The 24,813-nt window shown below is 53.6% G+C and overlaps 1 protein-coding gene across 2 annotated transcripts; it reads right to left on the bottom strand.

Moving 5' to 3' along the window:
* Positions 1-396: 396 nt before the first annotated feature.
* On the bottom strand, positions 397-24,533 carry CLASRP (CLK4 associating serine/arginine rich protein). 2 transcript variants are annotated; one of them, XM_008158364.2, is made up of 21 exons: positions 24,488-24,533; positions 23,391-23,518; positions 15,797-15,894; positions 15,208-15,309; positions 14,909-14,988; positions 13,391-13,475; positions 12,042-12,190; positions 11,144-11,240; positions 9,721-9,799; positions 9,565-9,638; positions 8,447-8,488; positions 6,952-7,167; positions 6,541-6,828; positions 4,552-4,815; positions 4,203-4,242; positions 3,806-3,866; positions 3,557-3,615; positions 3,437-3,483; positions 1,836-1,918; positions 781-805; positions 397-540 (listed from the first exon to the last, which is right to left on the bottom strand). In XM_008158364.2, exons 2-21 carry the CDS (start codon positions 23,487-23,489, stop codon positions 498-500), a joined length of 2,031 nt encoding a protein of 676 aa, XP_008156586.1. In that variant the 5' UTR covers positions 23,490-23,518; positions 24,488-24,533; the 3' UTR covers positions 397-497. The 2 variants fall into 2 exon arrangements, with proteins under 2 accessions (XP_008156586.1, XP_054566899.1); XM_054710924.1 differs by lacking the exons at positions 397-540; positions 781-805; positions 1,836-1,918 and having other exon boundaries at positions 4,199-4,242.
* Between the last annotated feature and the right edge of the window lie 280 nt (positions 24,534-24,813).

Genomic DNA, 24,813 nt, shown 5'->3' with positions numbered 1-24,813 from the left:
TGGACGGCTGGACAGACCGGTTTGGAATGAGGGGGTGAGGGAAAGGCCGGCCCCCAGTGTGTGAGCGCCTGTGGCTGGGCAGGACTGGCACAGAAAGCTGTGCTCCCGGTTCCCGATGTGGGCGAGGGCAGGGAGAGGCCTGGACCTGTCACCAGAGGCCCTGGGCAAAGTCCTGGCCCATCCTCCCCATGTGGGTGCTGGGCCCTTTTTCTACTGGATGGAGCCCCTGCCCTCACTGGGCCGCAGGCACAGATGCAGTCAGGCTTCCTACACAGGCAACACTGGCGCCTGTCCCCTCACTCCCAGGAAGCTCCCCCTCCGCACCCCTCATGGCTGGCTGGTGGACAATGGAGTTTGGGAGCCTGCACCCAGCACACGGATGACACTGAGGCCAAGTGAAGGGAATTAAATAACGTTTATTTCTTTAGAGAACAAAACCAGCAGCATCACAGCCTGAGCCCTAACCCATCCCAGCCTCTCAACCCCCATGCTTCTGCCTAATGTCGATAATGGGGGCTGCGGGATCTGGACCTTGAGCGCCTGGAAAGAAAAAGGGAGGGGCCCTGTGAGGGCTAGGCAGAGCAGGGGAGCCCTATGCATGCGTGTACATGTATACACATGCACCAACACACTTCGGGACCACTTGGGCTTCAGTGGCTGCGAAAGAGGGAGGCAGCCCTACAACTGGAGGGTGCAGGGTGGAAATGGATGAATCCAACCCAGCCAGCCCTCCGCATAGGACAACTATGATCTCCCAGGGAGCTGGTCTGGCTTACTCACCTGCGGGAAGAGCTGTACTCTCGACCTAGAAAGGAAGGAGGAGGTGAGGACAAAGCAAATGCCCAGGGCCAGGAACGGGCCCCAGGGCTGGACTTCTGGTGCCACCTTCCGCTGACGCTACACCAGCATGTCCACTGCTGGGACTACAACCTGTGCCGCCCACTACACCAACGTGCACTTCTTCCCATCCTGCAAATCCCTTGACTGAAGCAACATGTGTGCACGCATGCATCTTAAGAGTTTTAACATATGGAAGACTAATGTGAGAATGTACCATGTTTTTTTTTTATATTCCGTTTTGACATCACTTTTTAAAAATATATATTTTTATTGATTTCAGAGAGGAAGGAAAAAGGAGAGATAGAAACATCAATGATGAGAGAGAATCAATGACTGGCTGTCCCTTGTATGCCCCCCACTGAGGCTCAAGCCCGCAACCCAGGCATGTGCCCTGACCTGGAATCAAACCATGCCTCCTGGTTCATAGGTTGACACTCAACCACTCAGCCATTCAGGTCAGGCCACTTCTTTTTGTTTTTGTTAATCCTCATCTGAGGATATTTTTCCATTGGTTTTTAGGGAGAGTGGAAGAGAAAGGGAAAGACCGAGAGAAACATCGATGTAAGAGAAACACATCAACTGGTTGCCTCCTGCATGAGCCTCTACCAGGGCTGGCTAAGGAGCCTGCAACGTGCCTGTGACCGTGCCCCTGACCAGAATGGAACCTGGGACTCTGGTCCGCAGGCTCTATCCCAGTGATGGCGAACCTCTGACACGTGTTAGTGCCATTTTTGATGACACGAGGCCGCTGAGGCGGCCGCATGCCGAGGATGAAACATTTATGTTATTTAAACTATAAATATTGCGAAATAATGTTTTTTCCTCAAAGTGACACACTACCCGAGTTATGCTCAGTTTTTTGGCGAACTTTGACACACCAAGCTCAAAAGGTTGCCCATCACTGCTCCATCCGCTGAGACAATCTGCTTCTCTCTTTTTAATGCCCCAGAGCTGGCAGCCCAGATCTCCCGGCCTAGTGACCATGGGACACTCACTGTAACGGGGGGAGGGCGAGCGGCTCTGCCGGCTGTACTGGCGTTCCCATTCTTCTCTCTCCTTCTCTCGGCGTTCCCGTTCCCTGCAGGGGAAAGGGGCGGCAACCCAGGGAGGGGTGAGTATGCTGCCCAGAACACTGAACTCAGGGGCACTGGGGCACTTGCCCAGGGCAAGCGCTTCACATCCTAGTCGCAGTGGAAGAGCAACCATCCCCTCATGGAAAAGGAGGACAGAGCTCAGAGGGGATGCTTGCTTGCTGGGCAGAGCCCGGACTCCAATCCTAGTCAGCCTTGCTATGAGAGGCTCGCTGAACAAACAGGAAGGAGGGCTGCCTAGTTCAATCATGTCCTGTCCCACTCCTCGCAGTCACAGAGCACAGGGACCTACATGCTAAGTGCTTAATTGGTGTTCAACAGAATGGCTGGGATTTGCAATCCTAAGGGCAACATTTACTGGGCACCTTCTCCTGGCTGAGGTGGGACAACTCTTCCATATCTATTTAAGTAGCTGAGCAAATTAAGACTCAAATAAGAGAAAGGTCCATAGCTGGTGGACGAGGCAGGATCAGAACCCAGGTCTGACGGATGAAACTGAGTCCTTTGGCATTCTGCCTCCTAATGGAAGCACACAGCATCCTCGAAAACCCCACACACAAGGAGCGTGAAACAGTGATGTTAACGATGACCACTAACAGCAATGGCGTTGGGCATCCGGCCTTCCCATGCGCCAGGCACCACACTGCGAGCCTCACAGTAGGATCCTGCCAAGGTAGGGGCCTTAGTACGTCTGTCTCCCAGAGGAAGGAGTCCCGGCTCAGAGGGGTCAAGTTACTTGTCCAAGGACCACAGCAAGTTCAGAGCGGAACCAGAACTGCTAACAGGCAACAAGGTCCTGTCACTGACCGACTTCCCTCCATGCTAATACGGAGCACTACGGCCTCCAGTGTGGCCGGGGGAGTGGGGGTGAGGGTGGGGAGGCAGGGCCTGAGGCCTTGTGGGCATTAATCCCTGAGCTAGCCTGTGAGGGTCACACAGAGAGACGGAGCTGGCTCTCAACTCTGCAGTGGAAGACACAAATCGAGAAGAGAAGCAGAGGGGACAGGAGAGAAGCTCTCTCCCCGCACTGGGCCAGACCAGCCACGGGGCTGGCTGGAGTTCAGCCCTCCCACAAACAGCACCACCTCAGTGTTCTGGGGGCTGAACACACAGCAGCCAGACCTGGCATCTCAGTGGGGACACCGAAAATAAGCAGGCACACCAAACAGACTGCGCGCAGGTGAGGGCTGGTGTTATGAAGCACACAGAGCAGGGTTGGAGCTTGGAGCATTTGGGGGTGCTACTCTAACAGGATAGTCAGGGAGATTCCCCCAGTGGACTGAGGGAGGGAACCAAGTGAGGACTTGGGGAACAGCAAAGGAAATGGGAGCTGGTGGAGCAGGGTCACAGTGGCTGGAATAAGCTGGGGATGCAGGGAGGAAACGGGCAGGTGAGGGTTCTGGCAAGGCAATAGCTCAGAGCTGGGTGGCAGGGAACAGAGGAAATGGGGGGCTTCCCAGAAAGAGGTGGCTGCGGCCCTGATACAGGGAGCAGAAGGGTCTTACTTCATACGGATCTTGCGGGCCATGGCACGAAGCTCATCTTCTCGCTCCTGAGGCAGAAATGGCAGTGAGGGCTGGCCCAGCGGGCACCCGCCCGAGCCCCGCCTCTCACTCCACCCTTACCTGCCGCTCATGCTCCTGTTGTATCATCTTCTCCTGAGCGGCCTTCTTATCCGCCTTGACTGTGGGGAGGAAGGGACGCAGTGGCTTGGTAGGCCTCCAAGCTCAGAGGGTCAACCAGCCTACCAAGGCCCTTAGCGTGACGGCAGCAAAGCAGTGTGCGTGCCCGCTCCTCCCCAGAGTGCCTCTCCCACAAGGCCAGGCTGGAAGGAAGGGATCAAGGAAGACTTGAGGGACAGAAGGGGTACATACACTGTCTGTTCAGTGCCTTCTGCATCCTCAACTTCAGCTTCTCCTGCGGCGTCAGCTTGGGCTGGGGAAGGGGGAAAAGAGGTGGGAGAGGGGGTGGGTGTCCCGGAGTTTCCACAACCCACCTCATTGAGCCTGGAACTTTTGGGGGCATATGGGGAGGGGCAAGCTATGGACACCTGCCAGGAAGGTCTGGAGTCCAGGGACAGACAGAGCCCCAATGAGTAGTGAGGAGAGGGGGACATGGATTTCATGGGGACAGAACCCTTCCAGTCCTTCTCAATCCCCGGGGCTAGGTATCCCGGCCCACCCAGGCCCCCCCCCGCAGGCCCACCGGGCCCAGCACTCGGGCACTGCTGCTGGCGGGAGTTAGACGGGCGAGTTCCAAATTCTTACTGACTTTGGCAGCTCCTGTCTCTTTACCAGCGGCAGGTTCGGTCCTGGGAAGAGAAAAGAACACCTGCCATCTCTGACCCCACACAGCCTCAACACTGCCCTCAGACCAGAGTCAAGGCCATGGGTCTCAGGTGCTCCCAGGGGATACCCTGTCCCTCTCAGATCCCTCAGGATAGGACCCCTTCCGACCCATCATCCAAGGCAAGGCCCTGACTCCTCAGACCCACCCTCCCAGGTCAGGACCATGTTCCCTCACACCTCCCAGGACAGAGGCAAGTTCAAAATGAAAACAGTCAAGTTCATCCCCCATCTCAGGCTGTCAATCTTCTTCCCACAGCCCTGCACCTGCTCACTTTTTCAGCTTCTCGCCCACAGCGGGGGACGACGCCGGCCTGGTCAGCTTCTCCCTCGGGGGTGATGACGAGTGACTCTGGCTACGGCTTCGGCTACAGCTGCGGCTGCGGCTGCGGCTCTGGCTCTGGCTGGGGCTGCGGCTCCGAGTCAGACTGCGGCTTCGGGATGGGCTGAGGGACCAGCTGCTGCGGCTGCGGCTACTGCTGTGGTGCCGGGGGCCCCGGCCGCCCCGCCTGTACCAGTCCCCTGAGCGGGAGCGGCTCCTGGCAGCAGTGGGGCAAGAGAGGGGCCATGAGGCTCCAGGGATCCCATTCACATCACCACCCCCCAGCTCTGAATCTACAGTCCTCCTACAAGGCCCTGTGGTTGGTCCAGGTGTGACCACCTCTCTCCAGCTCCTTTCCCTCAGAAATCCTAGATGCACCCTGGCCTCACTCAATTTAAATAGAGACAACCTTCTAGATACAACACCCCCAAATCACTAGATACCCATTTACCTACCTCCCTGGTAGGTTACCTCTGGTCAACACCCTTTTTACATACTGTGCCCAGCTCCAGGCACGCAAGAACCACATTCTCACCTTGCCAAGACCCAGGGTCTCACACCAGTGGGGCCCAAACCCTAGCCCCACTCCCACCAGGCTGCAGCCCACACCTACCAGACCCGGTTTTGGGGCGAGCGGCCCCATCCTCTCTGCTTGGGACTGGCACTCCTCAGGTAGAGCTCACTGGCAGACTGGCATCTGACATGTGACCAGTCCCCACTCCCCCAGTCTTTTTCCTGTTGTCACCCTGGGTCAGCCTACAGGGAATGACCTGGAAGCCAAATCTAGGCCCCACACTGATTCCTTTGGGGCTGTCCTGAGTTTTTAGAAAATTCAAATTTGCCCTAGCTGGTATGGCTCAGTGAATAGAACGTCGGCCTGCGGACTGAAGGGTCCCGGGTTCAATTTTGGTCAAGGGCTGGGTTACAGACTCAATCCCCAGTAGGGGCCAAGCAGGAGGCAATGATTCTCTGTCATCATTGATGTTTCTCTCTCTCTCTCCCCCTCTCCCTTTCTCTCTGAAATCAATTTAAAAAAATACGTTAAAATATATATATTTTTAAAAAAGGAAACCTTAAAAAAAAAAAAAAGAAAATTCTAACTTGTTGGCAATATTGAAAAATCAAGAAGCTGCCCTTTAAAAATCCAGACTCTCAACTTTTCTTGAGAAACCAGGCGACTGGGCAACACCAGGCCTGTCACTGAGCAGCCAATGACCCCTGCGGATGGGACATGTGCTCCACCTGCCCCTCTATTCTGCTTGGCAGACCCCGTAGATAGCTACCATTGAGATGCATGCAGGGAAAACACAGGTGACAACGCTAACAACAGTAACAGTCCTTCCCGACTGCGAGGCTATTGAGTGAGTACTAAGCAGTTACCTGGATTTACTGGTCACACTTTCACGACTCGAAGGGGATACTATCTCTAATTCAGAGACAAAGAAACAGCGCCCTCAAAGTTCACTAGCAGGGCCAGAATTTATACCCAGGCAATTGCTCCAAGGTCCATGTTCTCACCCATTGAGCTGAGCTGCCTTTCCACAAGCAGCGCTGATCCCACCGGGTGAGAGCGGGATGCCTCAGTGTCTAGGTGCTTTCTTTCCTATGTCATCTGCAGCACTCGCCTCAAACCCTGCCTTCCCCCCAAAGGGCTGTCCCAGCTCCAAAGGCCAGATTCTGCTACAAACCACAAGACTCCCGGAGTGTCCATGCACCTCTCCACCTCTTGGCCTAGGAACTCCCTGTGAGAAGAGCAGCTCGGTCTCTTGTCCCACAGCATCCCTGAGCAAGGTGGCGGTCGGAGCTCCACCCGTCACCCTGCTTGGAGCTGCCTCCCAGAGTGGGCCTACTTCCCACAAACCCAGTGCTTCCTGGTCTCACTGACCTCAGGGCCCAGGCCACCAGCAGGTCCCTCACCCCCATTCACACCAGGCCCACGTACCTGCTTCTGCGGCGGGGCCCATACCCACCACGTCGGGGTGGTGAATGGGAGTAGCGGTGTCCATCTCGGGAGCCTCCACCCGAGTGCCGCCGGCCACGGCTGCGAGACCGGGAATACCGCCGGGAGCGGGACCGGGAGCGGGACCAGGACCGGGAGCGTGAGCGTGCGTGTCGGCCTGAGCGATAGTAGCCCCCACCACGGCGGGAGCGGGAGCTGGAGCGAGAGCTGGAACGGGAGCTGGAGGTCCTCGAGGCGGAAGAGGAAGAGGAGGAGGAGGAGGAGCGGCGGCTGCAGGCAGGGCAGAGGGCAGGTCAGTACTGGCCTGAGCCTCAGCGCCCCCAGCCCCAGGTCCCCCCACGGTGGCCAGGACTGTGGCCAGGGCGTAGGGCGAGCAGCGTGAGCGTTACCGACCGGGCGTTGGCATTACGTCCCGGTGCGGGGCCGCCAGGCTGGGGGGGTGCGGGAGGCTTCCCTGTGGCAGCCCCTGATGCGGCTGCAGCTGCCGCTGCTGCCGCTGCCTCCTCATCGCTGCCCCCAAAACTGGTGATGAAGGTGATCTTCTCCTCACGGCCCGGAGTTGGGGAGCGGGAGCGGGAGCGAGACTCGGAGCTGGATTCTGAGGGCGACCTACAAAGGAGGGGAGGTGCTCAGTCATCAGGCTCCTCAAGCCTGTCTCCAGCGAAGGATTCGCACCGCAGAGCAACAGCAATGAGAACAGCGTGGGACCTGACACCCTGCACCCAGGAATAGCTGCAAGGGCTGTACAAGGATTTGATTCATGACCAGGCAGCCTTTTCGAAAGAGCCAGGAAAGGGATGGCAGAGAACTGTACTGATTTTGCATGGCTATGAAAAAGGGAGGAGCAGATCTATGTATTTAATACGGAAGGATTTCCCAATATACATGTTAAGTGTGTATGTATGTGTGTGTGGGGGGGGTGTTCTAAGACATTAAAGTGTAGTACAATGCCAGACCTTTCACCAAAAGGTGCCTCGCCTCACATATCCTCCTGAAAGCCCCTTGAACAGATCCCCCAACCACCCATGCTCATGAGGGAATTAGGTCAGATTGAGGTCTGTCCACCTCAAACCCCCTTCCCAACCAGTGCCACATCCAGGAGACACACATGGGAACAGACAGGCCACACATGCCTATCAGTTCTCACTGCTTATTTCTGGGTGTTCAAATTAAAGACACTTTCCATTTCTAAGTTACACCTTTCTGCCATTTTTTGCCATCTTTAACACAAGACTCCATTGTGATTAAATCAGAAAATTAAAGAGGGTTCATATACAAAGAAAACAACTGGGAAAGCAGGGATCGGGGGGAACTTAGCCCTGACCAGGTAGCTCAGTTGGCTGAAGCATTGTCCCTATACACCAAGTTTGTGAGTTTAATCCCCGGTCAAGGCACCTACAAGGAGCAACCAATGAATGCATAAATAATTGGAACAACAAATCTATGTTCCCCTCTCTCTCTCTCAAATCAATCAATAAAATAAAGCCCTAGCCAGTTTGGCTCAGTGGATACAGCGTAAGCCTGTGGACTCAAAGGTGCTAGGTTCGATTCGGGTAAAGGACACATGCCTGGGTAGCGATCCCCAGTAGCGGGGGGGCATGCAGGAGGCAACTGATCGATGATTCTCTCTCATCATTGATTTCTATCTCTCTCCCTCTCCCTTCCTCTCTAAAATCAGTAAAATATAGGTATATATAAAATAAATAAATCAATAACATAACATAAAAATAGATTCAGACTCACAGCTGACATCAGGTACTAAGAAGCCAAGAACACATCACCCAGTCTGTGAGCCAGGGCACCCTAACAGCACCCCGTACCCCTCCTCACCCTACCCCTCCATTAGGGGGTTTGCTGGCTGCTGTTCCCCGGGGCCCCAGGAACTCACCGTTTATAGGGGTCGTAGGTGGGGCTGTCTCGGCGTGCGTAGCTATGGAGAGAAGAATGGTTGGACAAGAGGGGGTTTTGGGATCTGAGCCGGCATAGAATTGGGCCAACCCCTGAACTTGGGCATCCAAGGCCAGACGCTGGGCACAGTGAGAAGGAAGCTGCCGGCGAGGTTATGAGCCTGCCCTGGGTCCCTTCGTCTATCCCTCCCTACATCTGTCTAAAGCCTTAACTTGGACCCTACCCCCCAAACAATGTTCCAGGTGCATCCTGACCCCCAACTAACAAGGACTTCAGTCCTGCTTGGGCTCCAGAACCCATTCTGGAAGTGTCCCTCTTCCCACTCCATGCCCTGGGTTCTGCTAAGTGGGTCCTGGCTTACTAATGACGAGGGTGATAAAATTACAAGAACTAACATGTCTTAAATGCCACTTGCCCAGGGTCACACATTTCATAAATGAAAGCTGGGATTTCAACTCAGGCCATGTGGCCCAAGCCTGCCCCCCGGTGATGATAATGATGGTAGGAATCCGTGTGACTCTTTAATAGACACTTTCCATACCATATAACAAACCCTGGACCCACAACGGATTGTTTAAGCCTCATGGCAACCCTCAATCACACTCCCTGAATACAGGACATGTGGCAAAAGGAGGTATGGGCTTGCCCAGGGCTGCCAGGCCTAAGAAGCAGGGGCAGGAGGACTCTCCACACACCAGCCTGCCTCATCCAAACCTGCTCAAGACCACCATGTGGGCACTGGCACAGCCCCTCTCCTGGGAGGTCACAGTGCCCGTTTTCCAAAGAAGAAAACTAACTTTGTGAGAGGAAGTCACTTGCCCAAACTCTGACAGTGAGGAAGCAACCAAGCAGCCCCTGCCCCTCGCCCTTTCCAGCCATCCCTCGCCGCCTCCCACTGGCTCCGAGATGCTGGGAGGGGCCTTGAGAGTGAGGAAAATGGCTGGCAGGGCAGGGTGTCCACATATCCCTCAAGGCCATTCCTACTTCTAACCCTCCCCATTCACTGCCCCAGTAGGAGGACTCTCCACAAGCCACATGCCTGCCCCCTGAACCCCAGCCCCCTCCCTAGAGGGGGGCACAGGGAAGAACCCAACCTACCTGGGTGGGCTGATCTTTCGGCCCCTCAGGCGCTTCTCCCGGAACTCTCTCCGCTGGCGCCGGGAGCGGCGGCCCTGGAGTAAGGTGGGTACCAGGATGGTGAGGGGTGTGTCCTCCCTGAGACGCACTCCTGCCCCCACCCGGCCCAGCCCTCACCGAGTACATGGCCTTCTCCTCCTCAAGGGCCTTGGCGTGTTTGATGGCCTCCGCCTCCTCCTTGTCTTTTCGGAGCATCCTGCACAGAGAGGGATGAGGGTCACCAGGGAGGAGGGGGAAGGTCACAAGCAGAGTCACTGCAGGAGGTGGGGGACTCCATGTCATCCTGGGCCTCTCACTTACTCAGCACTATTATTGAGCACTTACTGCATGCCAGGTGTTAGGGATTCAGTATTAAAAAAAGAAAAATAGAGAAATCCTCATCTTCATGGGCTTACATGCTGGGGAAAAGACCCACAGAAACGAATCATATGATAGGTTAGATGGTGAAAACCTTGATGGGAAAATAAATCATGAAAGCGGAAAGTGCCAGAAGCAGGTAGAAGCTGTTGCAGCTTCCAACAAACTGGGATGAGAGCTGGGATGAGAGGAGGAAGATGCTGGGTGTGGATCAATGGGTGCCGAGGGGGGTCAGGGAAGCCACACAGAAAGTGACAGCTGAGGGTCTTCCCGGTTTGGCTCAGTGGATAAAGATTCGGCCCGCAGAATGAAGGGTCCCAGGTTTATTTCTGGTCAAGGGCACGTACCTTGGTTTCAGGCTCGATCCCTGGCCCTGGTCAGGGCATGTAGGGGCAACCAATTGATGTGTCTCTCTCACATTGATGTTTCTCTCTCTGTGTCTCTCCCCCTCCCTTCTACTCTCTCTAAAAATCAATGGAAAAATGTCCTCGGGTGAAGATTAATAAGAAAGAAAGGAAAGAAAGAAAATGACAGCTGAGGAGCTGAGGAGAAATCGGGGCGGGGGGAGGGTGTAAGCTGCACAGATACCAGCAGAGCCAACTGCACAGAGTGGCCTTGGGCACTTGAGGCGTAAGGAGGCCATGGAGGTGGGGTGTGTGGGTGGATGGGCAAAGGACCAGACAGGTGAGACCTTGTGGCAGTGGTGAGAGCACCGGTTGCTTCTGAGTGAGGTGGGAGCCATGGAGGGTTCTGGGCAGAAGGTGTTGTGTTCAGACTTGGAATTATTCAGATTCCAACTCACTGCCCTGGTTAGCTGGGACCATTCTATGTAATCTGCATGGGGTGTGGCACAGGGCAGAGGCTCAACCAGCCAAGCACTAGAGAATGACCCAGTGAACAAAGACAGTCCACTAGAGGGTGCTGTCCACCAGGCCCTGGAACCCTGGGTGCTTCACTGGGCTCTGATCACCACAGTCCCAGAGTTGGATTTGGCCTTAATTTCTGCCCAGGTAAAGCTGGGTCACAAGGACCCAGCCCACAAGCTCAGAAACCTGTGTGTGTAAAGCCCTTAATGCAGGGCCAGGCACACAAAGTGCTCAGTAATGGGGTGGCTATTAGTATGGGGATAACAAGAGAAATACCACATCCAGAGTAGGAAGGGGTGTCAGCCATCAGGCCTCACCTGACGAAGTCACCATCAGCCATGCCATAGGTTGTAGCCTGTTTGTTGAGATCTGCCACCTGTTCCTGGTTCAGTTCATCCACGTCCACCTCCACGTCTGCACCAAGAGAAAGGCTGTCAGGGGCCAAAGCCGAGACAGAGGACAGGGGAGCCCACCAGACTGAAGGCCTCTGCAGGGAGGGAGGGAGTCAGGTCATCTCAGTGTCCCCAGGTCGGCACAGGGCTTGGCCAGAGGCAGGCACAATACATGGGGGTGGGCAGGTGATGTAATGGATGGGAGCCCACATGAACATGAGCAGTGGGAAGGATGAGCAAGACGTATGAAGGGAATGAGAGAAAAGAGGAGTGACTAGGGACTGCCCGAGGGTGGATGGAGACCGGTGTGGGTCACAGGCAATTAGGAGCCAGTGGGTGGTACAGAAGTGGAAGTGGGATGGACACTTTCCATGTGCACAGTAAGCTGGCTGAGTGAGAGCTGGGATGAGAGGAGGAAGATGCTGGGTGTGGACCAATGGGTGCGGAGGTAGGGAAACGGCAGGGTGGGGCATGACAGGTGCCTCTGTAACTGGATGACCACTTGTTTTCCAGGAGAGAAAACAAAGGGGAGGGAGAGACAGAGGCTGACCCAAGTAGAAGAGAACGGAGCCAGAACCTAGGTGGGGACAGTGTCATAAAGCAGTGTCCTAAAACTGAGAAAGGGGAGACAGAGAGAGAAGCTGGGAACAGAGCACATAGTGAGACAGCGAGGGCGGCAGGAAGCTCGAGTGCCCTGGAGCAGGGTTGGCAGAGACGGGGCTTGTGAGCACGAGGTGCCCCACAGAGGGAGAGGGACAAGACACACACAAAAAAACGATGCCCAGGGACTGCGGGGAGGGGGAGGGCAGAGAGGGGACCCCACCGATGTCGGGGATGACCTCATCTTCGTCCGAGTTGCTCTCCTCCTCAGCTGGTGACTCCTCCTCCTCTGGCTTCTCTGCCACCTTCTCTACCTCGGCCACCGTGCTGTCCTCATACGTGTAGCCAATGGAAGCCTTCTTCTCCGCCAGCCTGGAACGGGGGAGCCTGTGAGCCAGGGCAGCACCCAGGGGAGAGGACGCAGCACACCGAGCTCTCTGCACACGGGCCCTCACATATGCCTCCCTCAGCCTGAAACCCTCTGCACCCACCTCCCACCGGCTTCTCCCTCTCCACCCAGGCCCAACTCCAACGCCCCATTTTCCAGAAGTCCTTCCCCAGGTGGGGTCAAGCCCTTGCCTGGCCCACGTTGGGTCATTACTGTCAGTGACAGACCAGTCTCCCTCCACCAGACTAGGAGACCTTAAAGGGCAAGGCCGAGTTATTTTGGGTAACAATGTGGCCCAGCTTTGCCCAGAACAGAACAGGGGCCTAGTGTATGTCTGCTGCTGAATTTAGTCAACACTCCCTGACGCTTCCCAGTGCCAGCCTCGTCCTGAAAGTGGCGTCATGCATAGGATTAGTCACATCCCTGAAAACACTTCAGGTGAAGGGAGGCAGCAAGCCTTAGGCTCACAAAGGGGAAGCCTCAGCAGGAGGGAAGGAGTCAGGGATCCAGGAGCACTGTGGAGCAAGTGGGACTGCAGGGGCCCTGGAGGAGGGGACAGCCATCCCCGGAGGAAACAGTGTGCAAAGGCAGAGGGAGACCAAGCACAGCCAGACCAGGGTGGAGAGAGAAGCGAGACTGCCTGACTGCTGCTCTCCCAAGATGGCAGCTGGGGACCTCCCTGCTCCAGGGTAAGAACCCCCCACCCCCGCCCCGCAATTCCTCAAGGGACACCGCCTTGAGAAGGCCCTCTGGAGTGACAATCAACTGCTGACGGCAAGCTTACTGCATGGCAGGCACAGGATAAGCACATTCCAAGCTCCATCTCTTGCAGTCCTCGCCACTCCAGGCAGAGGGGACTCCTGTTGGCCCCACCTTAGAGAGGAGCACCTCAAGACCCCCAGAGGGACGTCCTCACCGGCAGGATTCGAATCTCTCCACGGGGCCTGCTCTCCTAACTGCACCTCCCACTACTCCACAAGCTGAAAACATATTGTAGAAGTTTTGCAGAAAACCTTTCCCCTCCAGCTGCTGCTTTTGCTTTCTCTGAACATTTATTAAGTGCCTACTGTGTGCTGAACACTGGACCCAGCACTGGGGAGATGAGGATGGATGAGACCATGCCCTGGTGGGGCTCACAGTCCTCCTGCCTCCCCCAACCCCTCGGTGCCCCAACCCCCACTCACTTCTTCTTCTCGTCCTCACTGGGTCTCTGGAGGCCTCCATACAACTCGTCAATGTAGATCTGGTACAGGCACTGCTCCTCTGAGACTGCAGCAAGGCAAAAGGCATGCAGGTCATTGGGTCTGGGGACACTAGGACTTCAGGAGCAGACACAAAATGCAGTGGGGGGAAGACGGGCAGGTGGGCGCGAACCCAACCCCGACCAGGAGCAGAGTCACTGATTTCTAGATAATCACAAACTGTGTGCTGGGGACGCAGCAATTGCAGGAGGGCCCTGGCTATTCCACTAACTCACCACATGACCCCAATCAAGGGACTTCACCGCTCTGTGCCTCCCTTTCCTTTTCTGTAAAATGGGACCACTGGCAGAGTCACTGGCAGAGTGAGCGCTTGGTACTCGGGCACTGCTACTTTAACACTGTTAAGCCTCTGGCTGGACCCTTCAGAACTATAAACTTATCCTGAATACTGAACGTCACATGGACCTCACAGCTTCTCCACTGTGTTCAATTTAAATTTAGTTTAGCCTGGATCATGTTGCTCAATGGTTAGAGTGTTGTCTCATGCACCAAAGGGTCGCAGGTTCCATTCCCTGTCAAGGGTTTGTACCTGGGTTGCAGGTTCAATCCCTGGCCCTGACTAGGGTGCGTGCAGGAGACAACCAATGGATGTGTCTCTCTCACATCGATGTTTCTCTCCCCCCGCCCTCCCTACCACTCCCTCTAAAAATCAATGGAAAAAATATTCTCCAGTGAGGAGTAACAAAACAAAAAAACAAAGTATGGTTTAGAGCCACCAGGGCTCTCAGTCACCCTCACAGCCCTCAGGAGGCCGGCTAGAGTCTGGAGCTGGCCCTCAGGAAGCAGTGGTGGTTACAGGCAGGGGGAGCACTGCGGCTCCGTGAACAACTCCTGGCCCACTGTCCTTGCCTGTAAAATGGGGCATCACCACTACCTTGCTGGGTGGATATGCAGATGTAATGAGATTTTTAAAAAGCCCAAGTTGGCCAGGGTCCAAACCTCCCTAGGCAAGCTAAGAGCTGGGAAGTCTCCCTGAGCCTCCATTTTCTCTGGAAGGCAACAGTGATTGCTTAGAGAACAATAGTGGACATATATGAACACTTGGCAAACTGGCAAACTCAGCCTAAATAATGGTTCAAAACAGGAGCCATTTCCTCTTCAGAGCTCACATTCTGACCCACGCAGGCAGGGAAAATAAACACACAGGGGAAAACAATGTGTTCCTGCAACTTTCCCCCATTTTTTTTTTTTTTTTTTTAGGAAAGAAGACCAGAGAGTCAGAGAGCCAGGGATGTGGAAGTGACCTTGGCAGGACCGTCTAGTTCGGCAGACATCTCCTATACTGAGTCAAGAGAAGGAGGCCCCAAGAGGGACAGAGCTGGGACCAAAACTAGGGCCCTTTAGAAGAAAGCACTGAGGAAACTTTTCTTCCCAAACTGGTCTAAGTCTCCCAGTCTCTAGGGGCCCCCAAACCACCTCCCCACACCCAAGATCACTCACTGCCAGCAAAGTCGTTCTGCACCAGGCCACGGTAGCGCTCGTAGTTACATTTCCGCTCATCCGATTCCTGTTCTGGGGAGCTTTGGCAGAAGTCAAGGTTTTGAGATCAGAGGGAGAAGGCAGATCCCACCCCAAGCCAGCAAGAGGGGGTATGAGGGGCTTGGCTCAGGCTGGGGAGGGCTCCCCAACTGCACACTTCCTTCCTTCCAGGAAGGTGGCAGGCAGGCAAGGGCTTGGGAAAGAAGAGGCGCTGCTGGGTCAGACTCCCTGCCTGGCAACCCCTTGGGGAGACAGCTTACATGGTGGTGAGCAGTGGGGGGGTGTAGTCAGGGATGTGGTCCAGGTGGGCGCGAACATCAAAGCGGTCAATCATGTTGTTGGTGTCTCCCTGCCAGGGCATCCTGAAGGGAGCAAGGAGCTTAGGGACTGCCCGGACACACCGCACCTGCGCCCTGCCACCTGAAGCTTGGGAGCCTGGCCCTCGGCCTTCTCTAACCCCCTCTCCTCTCAGTCCCTACGGTACGAACCTGCTGGAATAGGGGCCTGAGTACAGCACCGTAGAAACGGGGGCTCTTTTCCTCAGAACCAGAACCAGGTCCTAGGGGCCACGTGCCAAGCCTGTCACCTAAAACATCTCCTCTGGCCACCGACTCGCTGCTTCAATTCAGCCTCTGATCCTAGCCCTGGTCCCACCAATTCCTAAGTCCTTCAACCACCACTACACCCTAGGCCTCCATCCTAACTCGTTGGCTCTCCTTAGCTGGTGACTAACACCTTCCCATGCAGGTCAAGCCTTGCTTGCCTGAGTCCCCAAAGGTCTGCCCATACCCCAGGTCCCTCGTAACCCTCGGTCACAGACATTAGCTGGCCCCTCAAGCTCAGTCTTACATGTTAACGGGGCTCTCTGCGGCCAGGGCAACTGCAGAATCCAGGTGTACCTTGCAAGCTCTGCCATGCACCTGCAGGAACTGGGCTGGGTCCTTCTTCTGCAGGGATAGACAGGATGGAGGTTATCTCCCAACTGAGCTCCAAACCTCACTACCCTCCACACAACCAAGTACAGCAGCGAGCTCACCTCTGTGTCAAGCAGGCCCTGTCTCAGAGGTGAACTAACCTGTACGGGGGTGGCAGCACCAACAGGGGCCACCTCTAGGGAACAAGGGGTTTCCCCTCAAGGTGGGAACAAGAGGCTCTGAGCTCCATCTAGTCCAATCTTCTGCACAGTCAGTACCAAGACCTCCCTCCCTAAAGTATTACTCCCAACCCTTCACCCCCACCCAGGGCATTCAGAGGCAGGGGTGAGCCCTTTGGCCTGGATCAGCCTCACACCAGGCACATGAAAAGATGCTCACTGTCATTAGTCATCAGAGAAATACTAATCAGAACGAGATACCACTCCACACTCACTAGGACAGCTAAAATGGAAAGGACGGACAACACAAGTACTGGCAAGAATGTGGAGAAATTAGGTTCTTCAAATAGTTAAACAAAGAATGGCCGTGTGACCCAACAATTCCATCCCTAGGTAGACAGCCAAAAGAACCTAAAACAGATGCTCAAATACTTGTATACAAATGTTCTTAACAGCACCATTCACAACAGCCAGAAGGTGGAAACAACCCAAATGGCCGCCCGCAGGTGACAGATACCACGGGGTACATCCAGACCATGAGATATTGTGTGGCAATAACAAGGAAGGAAGCAGCGATCCACACTATAACAAGGGTGAGCCTTGAGCACATTATGGTAGGGGAAGAAGTCAGGCACAAAAGGACGATCCCGTTTATGAGAACTGTCCAGAATAGGCAAATCCAGAGACAGAAAGCAGATTAGTGGTTACCCAGGGCTGGGAAGTTTGGGGCAGGGGGATGACTGATTGCTAATGGGTACAGGGTTTCTTTTCAAGGTCATGACATTTTCTAAAATTAATTGTGGTGATGGTTGCACAACGATGTGAATATACTGAAAACCACTGAAATGTTCACTTGAAATGAGTGAATTGTGTGGTATGTGAATTATATCGTCAAAAAGCTGGGGTTTCTTAAAGTTACAAAGATAGAGGAGAGTATCCCTGAGACTACGTACGCCCCTAGGTGCTGTGTGGGGATCACAATTCCAAGGCTCTGTAATTGTCAGGAAAGGAAAAGGTCTAGCAGCAGCAGTTGCACCACTGAGCATCCCGTGTGATGGGCCCTGGCTGCGCTCGGCTGCATGCCACATCACAGGACCCGTGAGAGCCATGGGAAGGCTGCTGTGATAGCCACTCAGTCCTTGCCAAGCTTCCCAAGCACCCAACCCCTGCCCACAGCGCCGTCACCATTCCTTCCCTGCTCCAGCCAGCATCTCCCCTCGCTGGGACCAGGTAGAGGCCTCCTCTAGGACTCCCTGTGGCCAGCCTCACCCTCTGCAGTCCATTCTCCACAGAGTGGCCCAGGGGGTTCTGTGAAAACCTATTAGTCCCTCTGCTTAGAGCCTTGCATGCTCTCCCCCAGCTCTGCTCCAGGCAGCGGCCTACACCACTCCTTGAACATCCAGGCTTGCCCATGCTCCACTCAGGACCTCAGTGCTTGCTCTGCTCTCAACCTGCCATGTTCTTGTGCATAACACCCCTTCACTTCTAGAAGCCTCCCCGTCAACTTGATCGAAACAGCTTGCCTCACAACCCCTCCTTTCCTCTATCTCCTTGACCCCACTGTTTGCTTCAGAGAACCTACCACCTGATTTTGCACCTCACATTCACTGATCACCTGTCTCTCGCACTAAAACATCACTTCCGCCCGGGCAGGGATCTCTGTGTTGTTCAGTCATATACTCCGTGGCTACAACAGGCCTGGTCCACAGCAGGCGCTCAGGAACATTCCTCACTGACAGATAAGGAGACTAAGCCCCTCCAGGAAAAACCATCAGCATCAAGTTTCCAAGATCCTGCACTTCCTCACTGCCTCCATCTCCCACCCGAACCCCAGCCAGCAGGTGAACAGGAGCACCTTCCACTACAAGGAGCTGAGGAGCCAGAGCTGGTATCAGGCCACTAGCTGCACCTCCTGAGGCCCAGGTGCTGGGCCCTTATGGTCCTCACTTCACACCCAGAAGCGGAGGTGATACGCCCAAGACCACAGGGGCTGCCAGAGGTGGCGCTGCTCGAATTCAACTCCTCACTTGCCTCCTTCAGTTGCTCCTCTCAGGCCATACGGCTCCTCAGGCTCCTCAGCCCCATGAGAGGTCCTGGCCAGGCCAAAGGCCCAGTTCCCACAGCCAAGACTCAGAGGACATTGTTTTCAGGATGGACTTTGGCAGGTACAGGAAAACCACTGGCAGTGCAGGCGCCACAGTAAGGAAAAAGCTTGGGCTGAGAGTAAAAACCTGAGTCCAGAGCCCGGCTCTGTTGGGAGATTCTGGAAAAAATCATCGAACATACCAAAAGCCAGGCATTAATCTAAGTGTTTTATGTACATTTTCTTGCCCAAAGTTCTCAACCATGGGAGAAATGTACTACTCTTGGCCCCATGTTCCAGGTTAGGAAACTGAGGCTCAGACAGTAAAACCCACTTGCTTAAGATCACATTAGTAATAAGCTAACTAGGATTTGAACCCAAATGGGTTTGACATACATTTACTGTCTTAAGCACTTTTAAGTGTACAGTACAGCAGCATTAAGTATATACACCTTCTTGTGCAATAGACCTCCGCAACTTTTTCATCCTGCAAAACTGACACTGAATAACTCTCCATTTCCATTCCCCCCAGGCCCTGGCAACTCCCATTCTATTTTCTCTTTCTAGCGGTTTGACTATTTTAGGTACCTCATATATGTGGAATCTTGCAGTATGTGTTTTTTTGTGACTGGCTGATTTCACTAGGCATAATGTCCTCATGGTTCCTCCATGTTGTAGCATGTGACAGGACTTCCTTCCTTTTTAAGGCTGAATAATATTCCATTGTACTTATATACATTTTCTTTATCCATTCATCAGCAGATGGACATTGAGGTTATTTCCACATCTTGACTATGGTGAATAATACTGCAATGAACATGATATACAAATATCTCTTCAAAACCTAAAATTTGCCCTGACCGGGTGGCTCGATTGAAGCATCTCCCCATACACCAAAAGGTTGCGAGGTTGATTCAGTCAGGGCACATACCCAGGTTGTGGATTTGATTCCCGGTCGGGGCACATACAGGAGGCAACTGATTTTTTTAAGTATTTTTATTGATTTCAGAGAGGGAAATGAGAGGGAGAGAGAGAGAGAAATATCAATGATGAAAAAGAATCATGATCGGCTGCCTCCTGCATGCCCCCTACTGGGGATTGAGCATGTGCCCTTGGCTGGAATCGAACCTGGGACCCTTCAGTCTGCAGGCTGACACTCTATCCACTGAGCCAAACCAGCTAGGGCATGGAGGCAACTGACTGATGTTTCTCTCATATTGAGGTCTCTCTCTTCCCCACTTCCTCTCTCTCTAAAAATAAAATATATATCCATCCTCAGGTGAGGATAAAATATACATATAAATACATACATATCTATATCTATATCAAATCTATTATTAACCCTCAAATATTTTGCCACCAGGATCAGATGGGATCAGAAGAGTTCATTCCATAAAGTTTTTCATTCATTCATGAAACTTTTAAGCAAGCAACTATTGTAGACCCTGTGCTGCCATCACAGCTCACAATTCTAGTGTGGGGGATAGATCGTGCAACAGTGATGACCTGGAGTGGGGAGTCCAGGGGGATGCCACACTCAGTCAGGGGCTTTCTGGAGGAGACACCTGAGCTGAGATTTGTTTATTTCCCACTTTCATATCTTCAGGGAATTGTTCCTTTATGCAAACCACTGACTAAAGAAGAGAGTTGACAAGGACAGGAGCAATAACAGAACCAATGTCTGCTAGGGAGAGAGGATGCATGCACCAAGGACAAATCAGAGGCAGAGAAGCCACCTGTCTGGAGATATCTCTGGCCTGCCACAATATATCTCAGCTTCTTCAAAACTCGCCCACAGCCGCCTCTCTCAGCCCAAGAATGAGATAAAAGACTGTGCAAGCAGCCCATCCCCTCCTCAAAGCAGCCATCAGCAACTGCCCAGCCACTGCCACTGTCCACAGCTTGATGGTTTGGATTGGAATGCTGATCACGTTCATGTATGGGGACAATGACAGCTTGTACAGGCCTGCACCACAAAGCACCCACAGTCACTGTTCTTGTTCTTGATGCTTTTCCCAGTCAACCCCGGTGAGAGGGGCTGGTCATCACCACTGTCTCAAGGGGAAAATAAAGCTGAGGGAGCTCCCCGCTAACAAGGAGAGCCTGGAGTCCCAGGCCTTCAGAGTGACCCAACTCCAGCCCTCTTTCATCTACACCATCGACCTGGATGCAAATTCCAGCTCTACCTGGTAATAACGAGTTCAGTAACAACAAGAGCTAGCACTGACTGAGCACGCTGCCCTGAGCAAGCCCACGCTCAGGGGTCTGTGTGCTCAATCTAACCAAATACTCCAGCGGCCCTGTGTGGGAACTGCTCTTATCCCCACCATTCGTGGCACACCATATCCACCCCCTTCTCCAGCAGTAATAGGACTCCTGATATACCTGGCGCAAGGCCACCCAGAATAGTTTACACCTCTTAGCCTCCCTGACCACAGGACTACTTTCTGGCCAGTGCCACAGGAGTTGAAGTGTCATGTGCAAACATCTAGAAACTTTCTGAACACTGGCATGAGCATCTTGGTCCCTTTTCCCTCCTTTCTTCCTCCCTGTGGGTGGAATGAGGACATGATGGCCAGAGCTTGAGCAGCCCTCTTAGACCTTGACACAATACTGGGAAGAGAAGTCATGTACAGCTAAACAACAAAATGGTCCCTGAGCAGAACTGGGTACCACTGTGCATCTATGTGGAAAAGGAAATAAATTTTTTTGTCCAAGCCACTGATGTTTTAGGTCTCTATTATTCACAGCCAAACCTGATTCGACATGTTATAGCACTTCACATGGAGAAGAGGCAACGAGGCTATCTCTGTTTTCTTCTCCCTTCCTCTCTAAATCAATAAAAATATATTTTAAAAAATAATAATAAATAAATTTTTAAACAGTGGGTAGTGTCAGTCTGCGGACTGAAGGGTCCCAGGTTCGATTCCAGTCAAGGGCATGTACCTTGGTTGTGGGCACATCCCCAGTTAGGAGGTGTGCAGGAGGCAGCTGATCAATGTTTCTCTCTCATCGATGTTTCTAATTCTCTATCCCTCTCCCTTCCTCTCTGTAAAAAAAAATCAATAAAGTATGTTTTTTAAAAATGGGCAAAACACAAAAAACAAACAAACAAAATTCATGGGCACTGGGTCTGACACCATGAAGCCTTAATAAATGGCAGCTATTCATTCTTTTTTTTTTTTTAATGTTTTTGTGTGTTTAAATATATTTTTATTGATTTTAGAGAGGAAGGAAAAGGGAGAGAAAGATTGAAACATCTATGATGAGACAGAATCATTGATTGGCTGCCTCCTGCAGACCCCACACTAGGGATTGAGCCCGCAACCCAGACATGTGCCCCGACCAGGAATCAAACTGTGACCTCCTGGTTCATGTCCATGCTCAACCACTGAGCCACGCCAGCCAGGCATCATTCTTGAGCACTGGCTATGTTCCTGGGCAAATTTGACCCAAATACAACTTATACTGCTGGGGCCTCAACTCAGCAACGCACGCTAGGCCCTGCGTGCTATAGTTCTTCTGACACCACCAGAGAGGGACTCTCCCTTCGGCCCAGTGGTCCATTTGTGGGTGACAGAAGGCAAGTGAGGAGCACTCAGAGATTCCTCTCCTAGGGTAACAGCAGCCTCTACTTCACTGGCGACTTCGGGATTCAAAGAACTCATGTATCTAAAGCTCTTCTCACATAGCCTAGTGCCTGAGAAGGATCAATTAAAATGGTAAATGCTATTGTTATGTTGTTTTAGTTCATCTATTCTTTCAAACCATATTTGTTGGACCCAAGCTTGGGATGCAAATTTGACCCAAATACACCTAGTCCCCAATCTCACAGAGCTGGATATGTGTGTGTGTGTGTGTGTGTGTGTGTGTTGAATTCCACAAAGGGGAAGGACAGGGAGCTGTGACAGCACTTATCGGGACATCTGGCTGAGTGAGGGGGATGAGGGAAGACTGCTCTACAGATTGAGATGTGACAGATGAGCAGGAGTTAATCAGGTATAGGAAGAGTTCATGCAAAGGCCCTGTGGCCGGAAAGGGCTATATAATCCTGGGAGGTAAACTTATACTCTTTTTTTTTTTTAATATATTTTTATTGATTTCAGAGAGGAAGGGAGAGGGAGAGATAGAAACATCAATGATGAGAATCATTGTTTGGCAGCCTCCTGCACGCCCCCTACTGGGAATGGAGCCCGCAACCCAGGTATGTGCCCTCAACTGGAATTGAACCGGGGACCCTTCAGTCTGCAGGCCGACGCTCTATCCACTGAGCCAAACCAGCTAGGGTAACTTATATTCTTTATACATCTTTTGTGTTAGAGATGGTCACCTAGGTAGCGAGGAGGCCAGGTGGCTTGAGCAAAGGAATGAGGCAGAACAGGTGGTGTGAGTCTGAAAGGAGGCAAAAGCCAGACCAGCAGGGCCTTGAAGGCTGTGTTGAGGAGCCTGGATTTTCTCTCAAGGGCACTAGGAAGCCACAAAGGAGTTCTGAGCAAGGGAGGGACAGGGTCAGCTTTGTGCTTTAGAAAGACCTCTCTGAACCTCTAAAGAGGGTGGGCTGGATGGAGCAGGACTAAAGGCCAGGAGACCAGGGAGGGGGCTGGGGCAGTGACACAGTAGCACTAGAAATGTCCATATAAATATCATATAATTGGAACACGAACCCTAGGACATAAGTGCCTTTTTAAAACTGGGGTCTCAATGACAAGTAGGAATTAAATAGGTGAGGGGAGGCAATACGGGCACAATGTGTGGTAGCAGAGATGCAAAAAAGGACATTGGAGCTACCCAAGACTGAAGCTGAGAGACCGGTAGAGGACAGACCAGAAAGACCTTCTAGGTCATGGAATGGAGTTTGGTTTTCTCTCCAAAAGTGAAGCATTACCGCATCAAACAGGAGAGGGAAGTGGTCAGAGTTCACTGAATGAATACTGAGTGACAAGCCAACCTCAAGAATGGCTGAGCCCTGGACACTGCGAATACAGCAGTAAGCAAGACAAACAACATTCCGGAGGGGGCCAGTCTCCTATCTGGACTGCTCCGCGGGTTACAAAGACCTTCCTCCTTCCTGCTAACACTAGCTCTGTGCTCTGAGGCCACACCAACCATCACAGGATGCGCTAACAGAATGCCACAGGGTTTCAGCATTGATTATGCCCAAGAAATGGCGGAATAGTCTGGGGAAACTGAGCCCAAATTTTACCAGGATGACCAGGACCCCACCCGCTCAGGGAGCTCCCGCCCCAGATTAAAGGTCAGTTACTCACAATCTTTTCATAGTACTCCCTTCGCCGCTCCGCCCTCTTCTTGTAATCCACCATCATGCCTCGAAGCTTCCGCTCATGCTTCCTCGCCTCGTGCCACATGGTGGAGAGGCCAAGCCTGAGGCTTTCACCTGGGGGATGAGACTAGGGAGTCAGATGGGCTGTAGAAAACACGTGGGCAGAATCAAAGTCACCTACAAGTTGGTGACAGAGCTAATCCTAAATGCCAGCTTCGGGGAGAGCAAGTGAGGCTGCAGAACCGTGTACCAGATGCTCAGGCGTATCCCCGACAACTCTGATCCAGTAGCACGGACGTTCGGGAAACCCCCCAGGGGATTCTGGAGTGCGCATCCACCTCCGGAGCTGGAGTCAAGAATGAACGGTTTTGGAATGGAAGGAGCGAGTGTATGAAGCAAGCTCTGGAGGCAGACACTAAGCAGCTGGGACTGGAGCTCAAGGGAAAGGGAAGAGCTGAAATGGCTCCCACCAGAAGCCATCCGTGATGGGGATGAGTTGTAGGGGGATGAAAATGAAGGCAGGTGGAAGAAAAGGACATTAGTAAGGAGGTGTGGAGGTCGAGGGCAGGTGAAGGGCACGGATGGAAGACGACGAGGCTTGGAGGAGGAGGAACACGGGGGAGCGCTATCTTTCCTTACAGCAGGGCTGAGGTCTAAGGGAGTCTGAAGGGGGAGGGGGAGTAGGGGCTGAGTGAGGCGGAGCAGGCAGTCGGGAAGGAGTGGGTTCAGTTTAGGGGCAAGGCTCCTGGACAGGGGCGGAGCCCGAAGATTTGGAAAGGGCTCCAAGACCCTATTTGTCCATCTAGTCCCTGAGGGCTCGGACTGTTTTTTTTTTTTTTCTTATTTTGACAAGGGGGCGGGACCTGTGGCCCGCGGCGGGGTCGGCCGCGGTGAGTTCCGGCCCACGGCAGAAGCAGCGGCGCGGCCTGAGGCCCGGCAGGCCGGAGGAGGTGCGGGGTGCGAGGCCCTCGGGGCCGAGGCCGAGCAGAAGTTCACAGAAGCCCGGGGAGGGGCGGAGGCAAGGGGGAAGCTGGGCTGACGCCGCCCAAACGCCGGGACGGCGGCCCCGTCGCCTGCACTCACCGGCTCGTCGCCGCCTGCCTCAGCTGCGCTCGCGCGCGGCCCGCACCGGAAGCGGAAGTGGAAGGCCGCGCAAAGGGAAGGAGGAGGGGCGTGGCAGAGCGCGCTTCCGCTACGTCAGGGGAGGGGCCTGGAGGGGAGGGGCCTGAAGGGGAGGGGCCTGAAGGGGAGGGGCCTGGAGGGGAGGGGCCTGAAGGGGAGGGGCCTGAAGGGGAGGGCGGGGGGGCGGGGAATTGAAGCGGAGACTGCGGGCCTAGGACACTACGGTGGACAATCGGTGGTCCTTGGACCACTGGTGGTCCGTGAGGTCCCAACCGTGTGGTGAAGGC

Source organism: Eptesicus fuscus, chromosome 21 (genome assembly GCF_027574615.1).
Source record: "Eptesicus fuscus isolate TK198812 chromosome 21, DD_ASM_mEF_20220401, whole genome shotgun sequence".
NCBI classification, from domain to species: domain Eukaryota; kingdom Metazoa; phylum Chordata; class Mammalia; order Chiroptera; family Vespertilionidae; genus Eptesicus; species Eptesicus fuscus.
The sequence above is the reverse complement of the archived record's forward strand: the minus strand, read 5'-3'. Positions and strand labels throughout refer to the sequence as shown.